Source organism: Ictidomys tridecemlineatus, chromosome 7 (genome assembly GCF_052094955.1).
Source record: "Ictidomys tridecemlineatus isolate mIctTri1 chromosome 7, mIctTri1.hap1, whole genome shotgun sequence".
NCBI classification, from domain to species: Eukaryota; Metazoa; Chordata; class Mammalia; order Rodentia; family Sciuridae; genus Ictidomys; species Ictidomys tridecemlineatus.
In genome coordinates, this window is record NC_135483.1 from 198,383,854 (window position 1) to 198,397,144 (window position 13,291).

Here is a 13,291-nt window from a genome sequence, read left to right on the forward strand (position 1 = left end):
ATTGACAGCCCCTGTCCCAGTCCAGGGCCAGATGTGACCCAGGCCTGGCAGCTGGACACTTCCTGCCCCCAACCACAGCTGGGTCAGAGAAGGATGTGACACAGAAGCTGCCCCGGCCCCGCCCCAGGATATCCTCACCCCTCCCAGAAACTACCTGGAAAGACTGGTGTTCTTTCACTGTCAGACTGAAATGATGGTGTGTAGGCAGGCATCTGTGGAAGTCATCCTGCAGTGGCTCCTGGGCAGTCTACATGAAGGGAAATTCATCAGAGCAGAACACAGATCCACAGATGGACAGACTCCTGGATTTAGCCATGCCTGAAACCAGCAGACCTCGCTGGAAGTCTCAGTCACACAAATCAGCAAACCTCCCAGTGCCCTAGCCAGTTTGGGCTCGAGTGGCACTCTGAAGGCTCATCACCAACCAGGGACTGAGTTCCAACCTGGGTCAACCCCAGGCGGACAGAGCTATCAGAGGCAAGACAAGAATGGAGAGCATGAATCCCAAGACCAGGTTGAGTGGAGGAAAGAGAAGTCAAAACCGTCCTGGGGAGTTGGCGGCTGGGGTGCAACTGGGTGGATCAGACCAGCCACCTCTAGGTTCCCAGGACCGGGAGACCCTGCTCACAGCAGCACACGCTGGCCTTTTAACGGTCTGGACAGGGTTTGTGGTCACACTGGCTCCACCCCACCTGGGTCATTTTAAATTCCTGCTCCAGTCAGTCGTCTGTAGGGGACACGTTGGGGCTGGTGCCAACGTGGTTTCTCCAGCTCCTGAGTAGAGGGGCCATGCCCCATGATTCGGTGGCTATGCCAGAGCCCAGGAAACAGGAAGCAGAGCTCATGAGTCCATTTTGCATGGGAGAAAGCTGAGGCTGTGAATGGGGCCTGGAGTTGCCTGCAGGAGGCAGGGAGTGGGTGTGAGTGGCCACACTCAGGTCAGAACTGCCCTTCCCAGGGGTCACACACCCAGGCACACAGTCTGGCTGTGGCCAGGATCCGTCTCTTTCCTTCCCTGAGCTTCTACGTATAAACTACAGGAAATCACAATCCTGAGTGCTCTTCAGAAATTCAAGACCTTCTGTGTTCAACTCTGCATCAAAGAGTGCATTAAGCTGGGGTAGGGGCTCAAACCTGTAATCCCACTGATTTGGTAATCTGAGATGGGGGTAGCAATTTTGAGGTCACCTGGACAACTTAGTGAGACCCTATCTAAAAATAAATAAAATAAAATAAAAATAAAAAGGTCTCAATACATTTTAAATCCCCAGAACTGGGGAAAAAACTTTTTTCATTCAAATTTACTCTTTCATTTTATAGCGCAGTGGCTTTGGTGCAAAGACAGATAACAAGCACTTACTACAGGATGATTTTTTACATAAATCAGTGATTCATCAGAGACCCAGATTCATGAGTTAGGTTTTGTTTTCTCTGTTCAACAGATGCCACAGCAGATGGTCCACAGGCCTCTTAGCGTTTCACAGTGTGCTCAGTAGTTTTGGACTGTAAGATTGTCCTCACAAAATGATTTTGGGAAATATATCCTCATTTTCTGTATTTTGGACAGGTTTGTGTAAAACCAAAGATATTTCTTCAACTATTTAGAGTAATTCCTCAATGAAACAATCTAAAACTAAAATTGTCATTTTGAGAAGATTTCAAATCATGCGCTGAATTTATTTAATGATATAGGACTCTCCAGGTGCTCAGCCTCTTCTAATGTCAGTTTTATGTTGTGTTCATCTAGAATGTTCAACATCAAGTTGTTGACGCCCTCTTCTTCTGACCCTTTCCGTGCCTGCAGCATGTATAATGATGTTCTTTGTTCACTCCTGACAGTGGAATTGTGTTTTCTTTTACTCAATCTTTCCTATCAATTATATTGATCTCATCAAAGAACCAACTTTCATCTTCGTTGAATTTCTCAGATTTTTTTTTTAGAAAAGTCTTTGTTATTGTTTTCTGCTTTTTCTTTACTTTCAGCTCTTATGTCATCTTTGAGTTTGTCATTCTTTTCGTAGCTTTTTGAGTTGGAGCTTGAAGCACTAATTTTCAACTTTTTCTCTACAGCTAAAGTACCACTTTAGCACTTAAAGGATGTGTGATATTTTGCTTCTGTTCACTTGAACATATTTTACAACTTCCATCTCGATTATTTCACCCCTGATTATTTACAAGTATGGCATTTCACTTCCAAGCAAAATTAGTGACTTTCTAGTAGTTTTCCTGTAATTTAGCTTTAATTCAGAGAGGACACACTATAGGATTTCAATTCTTTGAAATTCGCTGTCACTTGTCTATGACCCAAGATATGGTCTATTTTTGGTAAATGCCCTATATGCACATGGAAAGGATATGCATTTTACAGTTGCTGACTCAAGTGTTTCATATACATGAATTAGATCAAATTGGTTAACTCTACTGCTCAAACTGTGTGAGATTGGTCCAAAGATAAAGAAATAGGTGAGTGGGATAGAACAGACCCTTACATATGATGCTTTCAATAAGTGATGCTGGGTTACTTGGAAATCCAAAAGGGCGAAATCGATCTCCGACCTCCGGCCACGCCATTTACAAGAACTTGTGATCCCTCGTGCATCTAACTGTGTACCCCAAGTCATTTAAGCTTCTAATAGGAAACAGAGAACACTCTAGTATAAAGCGGCGAACCGCAAAAGAAAACATTGATTGAAGAGACTGGACTTCATTAAGAACTCCTGTTCGTTAAAAGCCAACCCAGTGCGAGGTGTCTTTGCTACAGTAAAAATCTAAGTGTCCGACGCAGTCCTCGGACACGAGTCCCGGGGCACCCACCCAGCCAGCCAAGTGCCCGGCCCCGCGTGCCAGCGCCTCCCGGGACTCGCAGGGCCTCCTTAAGCCGGGAGGCTGGGGCGCTGGGGCCAAGGCTCCGGGCTCCGCCCCCGGGGGTTGCCTTCTCCTTAGAAGGCCAAGCCCCAGCCTCGCCTCTCGCAGGCGGGCGTCGCGCGGCGCGTTCCGCGCTGCGGGGCTGGGACCAGAACCCCCAGCGCGCGGGAGGCGGCGGGACCCTGCGCGTCGGTCCGGGCGCGCGCTGGATGGCGCGAAAGGAAGGCCGGGGGCCGGCGGAGGAGGCGCGGAGCACAGCCTGAAGCCTGCGCGCCCGCGACATGCGGCGGGAGCGGTGAGCGGCGCCCCGGTGCCTGGCCGCGGGGACGCGGGGTGCGGAGGCGGCGGCCCCGGAGCCTGCAGGCCAGCGGGTCCCGGCTGGACGGCGCGCGTTCCGAGCGGCTGGGCAGCCTGCGCCGCGTCCCCGCCCGCCCGCTCGTCTCGGAGCTGGAGCACTGCGGCCCCAGGGAGTTGGCTGTTTCCCCGCGGTGGCCGGTCCCCGGCTGCGGAGGGAACTGTAAAACGATTTGGAATTCAATTTGGAATCCCAAAGCATATAACATCGTGTTTTTCAGGATCGGGGCACAAAAACGAAAGGGTGCGGGCAGCTGGCCGCGGCCCCTCCTGAGGACCGCGCCCAACCCGGCCTCCCGGTGCGCCCCGGCTCGCCGCGCCGACGCGGCCCGGACGCACGCGGTGGGGACCGCGGTGTCCCGCGCCCTGCCGCGCGCCCGAGCGCGGGCCCGGCCTCCCCGCGGCCGGCCAGTGAGCCCGGCTGAGCGCTGTCTGCGCACAGGTGCGGCGCCCCCCGCCCGCGTGCCGGTCATGGAGGTGCTGCGGCGCTCCTCGGTCTTCGCCGCCGAGATCATGGACGCCTTTGACCGCTCGCCCACCGACAAGGAGCTGGTGGCCCAGGCCAAGGCGCTAGGCCGGGAGTACGTGCACGCGCGGCTTCTGCGCGCCGGCCTCGCCTGGAGCGCGCCGGAGCGTGCGGCGCCGGCCCCCGGCGGCCGCCTGGCGGAGGTGTGCGCCGTGCTGCTGCGCCTGGGTGAGTGCGGGCCCTGCGGGCGGTCCCGGCTGTCGCTGCAGACCCGGCCGACGGGGCGGGCCCGCCAGTTCGTTCACCCCTGGGCCTCCGTTTCTCCGGGACAGAGGGGGCTTGCCCGGGTGCCCCCTTGTGCCTGGCCCGCCGTCTCGGGACGACCAGCTTGCACCGCCGGCACCGCCCCCGGCACAGCCCCCACCCCTAGCCCTTCGCTGGCTTGACTCAGATTTCAGTCATTCTCGCCATAAACCATAGAAAGCTCCAGAAAGAATGATGTTTTAGTGTCTGAGCTTCAGAGTGACCCTTGTACTCAGCAGGGCCCAAAAATCCTTTGTGGGACCACGTGTCCGATGTTTGTTTTGGAAAATAGGCCTTTTTGTTTCTGGCTGAAATCCGGACACCCGCTGAGCTTCTCCCTTGATCTGGAGGTTGGAGGAGGCCGGCCGCTGGGAACTTGTTTCTGGGGCACAGGCCGCCCAGGGTCTGCACCCAGAAGGGAGACACAGGCAGACTCTTGCCCTGGGCTGTCCACCGTGCCCCAGCCAGACGCTGGGCCAGGGGAGGAGCCTGAGTGGGTGTGAGGAGAGCCCGGTCATTGGGGACAGGGGGATACCCAGCTCCCTGGGCTAACACTGGTGTGTCTGGGTCAAGGAGCAGGACAGTGTAGCTCTGGCCTGCCCAGAAGTGTGCAGGGTAGAGGGTCAGATGATGTGGGGACCAGCACTGAGCTTCCAGGAGGGTGGATCCCATCTGGGAAGGGAAAGAGGGCCACATCTCAGGTGTGCAGAGGCAGCAGCGTGCAGGGGCTTGGGGACAATCTGGCTGTGGTGTCCTGTGACACCCACTTCTGCTGCCTCTTCCAGCTGGGCTGAGGGCCACTCCAGGACATTCCTTGTCCTCCCCAGAGCCTGCCAGCCCTCTGGGACGGCTGGGAAGACATCCTGCCTGGCCCTGACCTGCTGTCTCCCTCTGTTCCCTCATTCCTGCTTTCCCCCCACAGGCCTTGGGCCTGGGCCTCTCAGCAAGCACAGGCCCTTTCCACTGCCCAGCTCTGCCATGTCCCCAGCCAAAGGGGACCCTGGAGGGAGGCAGTTTGAACTCCAAGGTGTTCTTGTTACTGTCTGCTATCTCAGCTATTCAGGGTGAATGCTTCCACAGCCTGGCACTGTCTGCTAACCCCCAGCCTGTCCCCAGCCTGGCTTTGTCCCACATCGATCCCTAGGGCTCGTCCCCAGAGGCCCCCAAGGTCTGTGTTTGGGAACAGCCAGGCCAGCCTTGGGAATTTCCATGCCATGTCCCCACCCTCTGGCTGGCCTCTGGGTTCTGCTCTGGTTCCAGATCTCAATTAACTGGATGGAGCACAGCTGGCCCCAGGGGTGTCCCGGAGGCTCTCATTGGCTGACTGGATAGTCAGCAGCACCCTGTTGGCTTTGGCTGGGACACCCGACCCAGGGCTGTGTGGGGTTCCCAGCACCTTGATCTTCCCAGTGCTTCCACCTCACCTCCCAGGGCCTGCCGCCAACGAGGCAGGCAGGGCCTGTGGGAGGCATTTCCCCAACAGGGCTGAGCTGACTCGGTGCCACAGGACACACCCGCTTGGTACTGGGAGCCCAAGTTGCAGAGTGGGTGGTGCTGGTAACCCCCCAGCCATGGCTTGGTCTCTCCAGGTCCTTCACCAGAGCCACCACCAGGTGGTTCTGGGGCCTGAGCTAGGACCCCATGTGAGGCGCCCACCTGTTGGGGTCTCCCTGCCCAGCCCCTCCCCAGTTTGGGCCCTGGCCACCTGCCTGAGCAGCCCGGCTGCTTGCCTGCCAGTGAGTCACCATGCAGACACCACCCACGCTGGGCAGGATTCCCACCCCACTGGCCCAGCAGCTTGGCCTCAGGGCCTGGCCGGTCAGAGGCACCCACAGCTCCTCCATGGCCTGTTTCCCTGGGGTTGGAGAGTCAGGCAAAGTCAGAGTGCTGACCTCTTGTGTGCCTATGCAGGGGATGAGCTGGAGCAGATCCGGCCCAGTGTGTACCGCAATGTGGCCGGCCAGCTGCACCTCTCCGTGCAGTCGGAGCCCGTGGTGACAGATGCATTCCTGGCTGTGGCAGGCCACATCTTCTCTGCAGGTAGGCATGTCCACCCCAGGGGACCTCAGGGTGGGTCCCGTGGCTGTGGGACCCCAGGAGGCAGCCTTGTGGTGCTCACAGTACCGTCTTGCTGCTGGGGTTGTCTGAATCTGGGAACAGACCAGCTCAGATGGTGCTGGCTTTTGTGGTCTTTAGTGGTTCTGAGAGCTGCTGGCCCTTGGGCAGCTGGCATGGGCCTCTCAGGCAACTGTGGTCCAGCACTGGTGGGCATGGCCTGCTCTGCAGGACTGCTGGGCCACCTGTCCTGGGGCTGCAGAGCCGGCTGTGGGCTGGAGGGGCTGGGTGCCCACCGCCGGACTTGGACTTTTCATAGTGAGGTGCTGGGCCCGAGGGGAGTGTCCAAGAAGGAGTATCCTGGCCTCCAGTAGGAAGTGTTGGGGTGGGCTGAGCCCCAGGAGGAAGCCTGGGGCACAGGCGTCCTGGGTGCCCTGTGGGTGGCCTCCCGGGTCTGTCTCGGCCTTTAGCAGACTGGTTTACAAGCCACGGCCTGGTTTTTCAAGTGTGGCTCGGGCCTGCTGGTGTCTGCCATGGAGCTGGGGCCCTGATGGTAGTGGGTGTGAGCCCAGCAGGGGCCTGGGGAGGCGGAGCCCATCCTGGCCCTCAGCCTGAACCAGAAAGCAGCAGAGTACAGGCTGGTCTGGGAGGTCCTGGGCGAGGCTGGGGTGGAGGGAGGAAGGCAGGAAAGCTGGCAGGGGAGGGTCCCGTAGCACTAACTTCCTCCCCCGGGGTCTGCTGCCTCTTAGGGTCCCGGGGGAGCCTAGGCCAGCTGCCCCCTCAACCCATGGCTTCAGGCCCCTGGTGACAGTGTCCTTAGCCCCATGTGGACTGTGTGACCTGCAGCTCTTTCTTCATCTCTCTGAGCCTGGGAGAATTAGGGCTTTGTCTGCCTCTCCAGTGGCCAGAGGGCTCTGAGGACACTCCTCAGACCAGCTTGTGGCTGCCTGTCACACTAACCCCAGCCTCCTGGTCCCAGGGGCTCTGCCCTCAGCCCTCTGCCTGTGGCGTGCCCACTCTGCCTGGCACACTGGCTGCTTTCCTGCTGCGAATGCAGCCCGTCAGGCTCATCCCTGCCGGACGCTGCCACCCTGGCCTCCTCTGCTGTGGCCCCCTGGGGTGGCTCTGTGGAGCTTCTCCTGGTCTCCAGCCCCAGGTGGCAGGAGAGCCCAGTTCTGGGGCAGCAGCGACCACTGGGGCATTCCCCTGCTCTCCCGGGGCTTTGCGTTCACGCTGCTCCTTTCTTTTTCTTTTTTTAATATTTAATTTTTAGTTGTAGTGGGACACGATACCTTTATTTTACTTGTTTATTTTTATGTGGTGCTGAGGATCAAATCCAGGGTCTCGCCCATGCCAGGCAAGCGCTCTGCTGCTGAGCACAGCCCCTGCCCCGTGCTCATTTCAGTGGTGAGCTATCTTACAGAAGACCGGAAAACAAGGGAACCCTTAGAAATCATTACCACCAAGGCATCCCACCTGAAAGATCAGCAGAGGAACTGGGTGTGGTGGGCACACCTCGAACCCATCTCGGCCACTGGGAGGCAGAAGCAGGCAGACTGTGAGTTCCAAGCCAGCCTGGGCAGCTCACTGAGGCCCTGCTCAGAACAGAGTGAAGAAGACTGGGGATGGGGCCCAGTCCCTAGTGCTGTGTGTATCTGTGCATGCATGTGAAGGAAAGCACCATGTCCAAGAGGCCAGCACAGGGCGGGGGTGTGCCTTGGGCAGAGAGAGCCCAGTGCTCCAGGTCCTGGGCTCCACTCCATCCAGACATGCACACACAAAGACCAGCAGGCACACGAGCCTCTACCCAGACCAGCAGCCATTAGGCTTCCTCGTTCTACCAGGACGGCTTGGCCTGCGGCTGCAGGTAACCTGGAGAGGTGGTGTGGGCACGTTGGAAACAGCCTGACAGGTCCTCAAAGCATTATGTGGAGTTTCTGTGTAACCTGGCCACTCTAGGCAGATGCCCAAGAGCTGGAAACGCCCACAGAGGTGGGAACAGCCTCAGGTCCCTCTGCTGACAAACAGATACACCATTCAGTCATGGACAGGAGGGACAAGTGCCCTGCACCAGGACCCCGAGCACCCTGCTGGCATCCTGCTGAGCACAGAGGTGGAAGTAGGTTAGGGGTAGCCATGGGTCAGGGCACGTGGGAATGGCCTGGAATTAGATAGTTGTGAACTGTGGGAATGTATAGAATGCAATTCTCCATGTCTGAACGATTATGGCAATGGAATGATGTCTTAATGAAAGAGAACAGGAAACCCAGGCCAGCAGAGCGACCAGACCAGCCCTGGACACCCCTCCTGCTGGCCCCTGTGGGCTCCAGCTGTGGGATTGTGGCTACCCATGAAGCATGCTGTTCTCTGCACATCAGGCCCCACAGAACACTCTGCCTTTTCCCTCTACTAGTGCCTGCTGCAGGCAGGGGGCAGGGGGTCTGGAGACCTGCCTGGGCATGGTCAGGAGGCCCTGTTGCCCTGCTGACCTCAAGCAGGCTGGGGTGGGAGCTCAGCCATGGAGGACCGGGGCTGACCATGTGCACTGTCCTGGTGGCAGCTGGCCAATGGGGCCGTCTCGGCCAGGCTTGAGACTTGGGTTTGTCTGATAGGATGCACGGGTTTCACACAGGGTGGTCCATGGTCTGTGCTCAGTGCTCAGGGCTCTTTCTTCCTTTTGAAGGGGGATGAGTGGCAGCGTCCCCGGTTGAAGTTGTAATTTGGTACTTCAGCATAGTGACCCACCACCATCCCCTGTACCCAAGCCACGGGTCCTCGTGGTCGCTGCCCGTCTGTTCTGGACGTGGCGCACGGTGGTCGCACACGGTGGTCTCGCCCAGTGTGCATGCTGCGCGTCTGGCTTTTTCCACTTGTTGTTTTGAGACCCTCACTGTGTTCACTTTGCTCTTCTCTGTGCTGGGGTGGAACGCAGGGCCTCACACTCTCTGCTCAGCCCTGTCCTTGTCTTGGCAGCTCTCCTTTTCTGCCTGATTTATGAACTTACTTTATATATTCAGGAAGGCATCCAACACGTGGCTTGAGAGTACTTTCCCCCAGGGTCATTGGTCTGTCTTCCTCGAGGCGGCCACAGCTCAGTTCTGCTGCTCCGTGGGTTAGTGGTCCAGGGAAAGCTCTTTCCATGGGCCTTGGCTTCTTCATAAAATGGACAACGGTGCTGTCCAGCTGCAGAGGGATGAATGTGCCCTGAGAGTCCTGGCTGTTTTTTTCGTCCAGCCCCAAGGCTGCTGGACCCTGTGGGGAGCTGCCTCCCTGAGGCCTCCTCTGTCCATGAGGCTGGACAGGTTTCCTGCTGGGCCAGTGCAGGTGTGCAGGGGGCTGGGAACCTTGCCTGCCCTCAGGGTGGGCGGGACTGACCCAGGGGAGACGGTGGCCAGGCTCGCACCAGGCTATCAGCTGGCCAAGTGCCACTGGGGTGCGGGCCTGTGGGAGCCACCTGGCTTCTGGGTACCTCCCACTGACCAGCCACTCACCAGTGACTCTCTCTCTGCAGGCATCACGTGGGGCAAAGTGGTGTCCCTGTACGCAGTGGCTGCAGGACTGGCTGTGGACTGTGTGCGGCAGGCCCAGCCCGCCATGGTCCACGCCCTGGTGGACTGCCTGGGGGAGTTTGTGCGCAAGACCCTGGCAGCCTGGCTGAGGCGGCGTGGTGGATGGGTGAGCCCCTGGGTGCGGGGCTGTGGGAGGTGGGTCCCTGGCGCAGGGTGAGGGAGTGGAAAGCGCTCTGGGGCAGGCTCTGGGCTTGCTTCTGCTGCCTGGACCCTGCCACCCGCTCCAGTCCAATCTTGCCCCGCTCCAGCTGAAGACCTGCTGTCCCTAGATGACTTGGGAGAGGTAGGACTCTGGCCCCCTCAGAGGGGAGATCCTGGTCCTGCCCAGAGCACCCTCACCTCCTCAGGGCCTAGTCTCCCCCCACGAGAGGAGGGCCACAAGGCCTAGAGGGGTGGGTGTCAGACCTCCACTCTCTCCACGCTCAACTGGCCACCTGGGCCTGGGCAGACCATGGTACTGCTGGACCTCGGCACGGAGCCTCTGAGTCAAGGTCTCCTGAGGTTGAGTTAAGGACCAGCTGGGACCATGGTCCCAACTGGAGGCTGGGCTGCGGGGAGGGTGTACTCCCAGAATGACCCCTGGCTCCGGCATTCCCAGCAGAGACACCAAAGCTGCTGACCCCTCCTGTGGTCTTCTCTGCAAACCCTGGCAGGCACCCTGTGCCCAGCAGAGAGTCCACTGAGCAACACTGTGGCCAGAGTCAGCTGAGGAGCCTTCCTTTCCTTAGCAATAGAAAGGACAGGGAGGGTGAGGACTAGTCACGCACCATCCTCCAGGACTCAAGTCCCAGGGCGTCTCCGCTTCTGCAAAACTCAGCCTCTGCTCCCACTCCCAGGGCAGGTCTGAAGCTGTCCAGTGGCCTTGGACGCCAGGCTGTTGGAGACTCCTTTGGGACAGCTGGCAAGCAGGAGGGTGTTTGGGAGTCCTGGTGCCGGTGGCTTGTCTCCTTCCCCACCCTGAGCTCCTCCCTCCTGCTGCCCAGCTCCTCAGGTGCCTGCAGTCCAGCCCCATCACCGCCTTCCTGCCCCAGGCAGCCTGCGGTTCACAGTGTGCTGGCTTTGTGGGTCGGTGCTGCTGAAGCTTGTGCTGGGTGGCGAGGCCAGGCTCTGCTCTGACAGTACCCTCTTCCCTCACAGACTGATGTCCTCAGATGCGTGGTCAGCACGGACCCTGGCCTCCGTGCACACTGGCTGGTGGCTGCGCTCTGCAGTTTTGGCCGCTTCCTGAAGGCTGCCTTTTTCATGCTGCTGCCGGAGAGATGAGCTGCCCATCTGGACAGGAGCTGTGGCTTGGCCCCCTGGGTCCATCCCTGGAGGCCAGCCACACCTGGGAAGCATCTCTCCTCTCTGAGCCCATCCCTCTGCAGACCCAGGCCCCTGGAGGGGTGAGTGGAGAGGACTGCCTTTCGTGCAGCTGTGGCCCTTCTGGGGGACCCTGCAGCACATGCTCCCTGATGCCCCTGCCTCAGGAAGGGCCATCCCAGATACCGGCTGGCTGTGGTCCTTGGGGGCTGCGGGCCCTGCACAGTCCACCTGCGGAGTCTCTGCCTGCTGAAGTGGGAGGACTGAGCGCTCTGACCAGCTGTCAACAGCCTAAGGCTCCCGCGCTGGTGGCCTCACCCATTTGTAGACGGGGGAAGTGCCCTGACCGTAGTGGAGTACTCGTGTAGGTTCCAGGCCAGTGTCCTGACCAGTGGACCTGTGATCCTGTGGGCAAGGGGGACCCCCGGAGCTTCACCTCGGTGGAGGACGATTGTGTGCCTGGCTTTCCTTGTGTCCCCCTCATCCGGCTCCCAGGAAGCCCAGCCCCGTGGAGTGCCCTGCAGTCCAGGCTGGCCCAGGCGGGGTCCTGTAGCCCCAGCAGCCCAGCCCTGCTGAGTGGGGCCTGGGTGGCTGCACTCAGTGCCCTTCCTCTCTGGCTCCTGTCCCCACCTGGCAGCTCCACTGGCTAACAGCCTGTCCCCAGGCCAGGAGCTGGAGCCTGCCTGCCTGGCAGAGAGGGTCGTGCACGGGGGATGGGCAGAGCCTGGAAAATAAAGTCCCAACTGTGGTTTCACTGTAGACAGTCACCCTCCTTGCTGCCTGGGGCACAGTGGCGGTGTGTGGCTCTGGTCTGCTCAGGTGGAAAGGTGGGTGCCTGTTCCCACAGCAGAAGGCGCTGGGAGTCCAGGGTGTGATGGGCAGTAGAAATGCGCAGGACATTGCCATGGGTCACTGGTGCCACTAGTCAGGTCCCAGTAGCGTCCACGGCCCTGGACGTTGCACACCTGGAACTCTGCCTGGGGCCTTCCAGGGCAGGGCTGGCAGCTATTTCCCAAGAGAGGCTTCACTGGACCCCGGCAGCTGAATCAAAGGGACAGTGAAGTGTGGGTGCTTCTGAGACCTCCTGGGGGGTGCCGTCCTCTGCTCCCGGAGGCCCCCGTCCTCTGCTCCCGGAGGCTCCCGTCCTCTGCTCCCTGAGGCTCCCGTCCTCTGCTCCTGTGCTCCCTGAGGCTCCCGTCCTCTGCTCCTGTGCTCCCTGAGGCTCCCGTCCTCTGCCCCTGTGCTCCCTGAGGCTCCCGTCCTCTGCCCCTGTGCTCCCCGAGGCCCCCGTCCTCTGCTCCTGTGCTCCCTGAGGCTCCCGTCCTCTGCTCCTGTGCTCCCTGAGGCTCCCGTCCTCTGCCCCTGTGCTCCCCGAGGCTCCCGTCCTCTGCTCCTGTGCTCCCCGAGGCTCCCGTCCTCTGCACCTGTGCTCCCCGAGGCTCCCGTCCTCTGCCCCTGTGCTCCCCGAGGCCCCCGTCCTCTGCTCCTGTGCTACCCCAGGCCCCCGTCCTCTGCTCCTGTGCTACCCCAGGCCCCCGTCCTCTGCTCCTGTGTTCCCCGAGGCCCCCGTCCTCTGCCCCTGTGCTCCCGGAGGCCCCCGTCCTCTGCCCCTGTGCTACCCCAGGCCCCCGTCCTCTGCTCCTGTGCTCCCGGAGGCCCCCGTCCTCTGCCCCTGTGCTCCCGGAGGCCCCCGTCCTCTGCCCCTGTGCTACCCCAGGCCCCCGTCCTCTGCTCCTGTGCTCCCGGAGGCCCCCGTCCTCTGCTCCTGTGCTCCCCGAGGCCCCCGTCCTCTGCCCCTGTGCTCCCCCAGGCCCCCGTCCTCTGCCCCTGTGCTCCCCGAGGCCCCCGTCCTCTGCTCCTGTGCTACCCCAGGCCCCCGTCCTCTGCTCCTGTGCTCCCCCAGGCCCCCGTCCTCTGCTCCTGTGCTCCCCGAGGCCCCCGTCCTCTGCCCCTGTGCTCCCGGAGGCCCCCGTCCTCTGCTCCTGTGCTACCCCAGGCCCCCGTCCTCTGCTCCTGTGCTCCCCGAGGCCCCCGTCCTCTGCCCCTGTGCTCCCGGAGGCCCCCGTCCTCTGCCCCTGTGCTACCCCAGGCCCCCGTCCTCTGCCCCTGTGCTCCCGGAGGCCCCCGTCCTCTGCTCCTGTGCTCCCCGAGGCCCCCGTCCTCTGCCCCTGTGCTCCCGGAGGCCCCCGTCCTCTGCCCCTGTGCTACCCCAGGCCCCCGTCCTCTGCTCCTGTGCTCCCGGAGGCCCCCGTCCTCTGCTCCTGTGCTCCCCGAGGCCCCCGTCCTCTGCCCCTGTGCTCCCCCAGGCCCCCGTCCTCTGCCCCTGTGCTCCCGGAGGCCCCCGTCCTCTGCTCCTGTGCTACCCCAGGCCCCCGTC

General features: G+C 60.5%; 1 protein-coding gene across 3 annotated transcripts; it reads left to right on the top strand.

The window, feature by feature from the left end:
- The first annotated feature begins 2,935 nt into the window (after positions 1–2,935).
- Bok (BCL2 family apoptosis regulator BOK) lies at positions 2,936–11,673 on the top strand. Of its 3 annotated transcripts, none has more exons than XM_078018446.1 (6): positions 2,936–3,160; positions 3,441–3,913; positions 5,900–6,028; positions 7,449–7,601; positions 9,555–9,718; positions 10,750–11,673. In XM_078018446.1, exons 1-6 carry the CDS (start codon positions 3,147–3,149, stop codon positions 10,873–10,875), a joined length of 1,059 nt encoding a protein of 352 aa, XP_077874572.1. In that variant the 5' UTR covers positions 2,936–3,146; the 3' UTR covers positions 10,876–11,673. The 3 variants fall into 3 exon arrangements, with proteins under 3 accessions (XP_077874572.1, XP_077874574.1, XP_077874573.1); XM_078018448.1 differs by having other exon boundaries at positions 3,662–3,913; XM_078018447.1 differs by lacking the exon at positions 7,449–7,601 and having other exon boundaries at positions 2,939–3,160.
- Positions 11,674–13,291: the final 1,618 nt, after the last annotated feature.

What these genes read in the sequence shown, in the direction of transcription:
- Bok (XM_078018446.1), top strand. An exon ending in GAGGCAGAAGCAGGCAGACT is followed by an intron (nt 7,602 to 9,554) that starts GTGAGTTCCAAG and finishes CTCTCTCTGCAG; the next exon opens with GCATCACGTGGGGCAAAGTG. An exon ending in TGAGGCGGCGTGGTGGATGG is followed by an intron (nt 9,719 to 10,749) that starts GTGAGCCCCTGG and finishes CTTCCCTCACAG; the next exon opens with ACTGATGTCCTCAGATGCGT.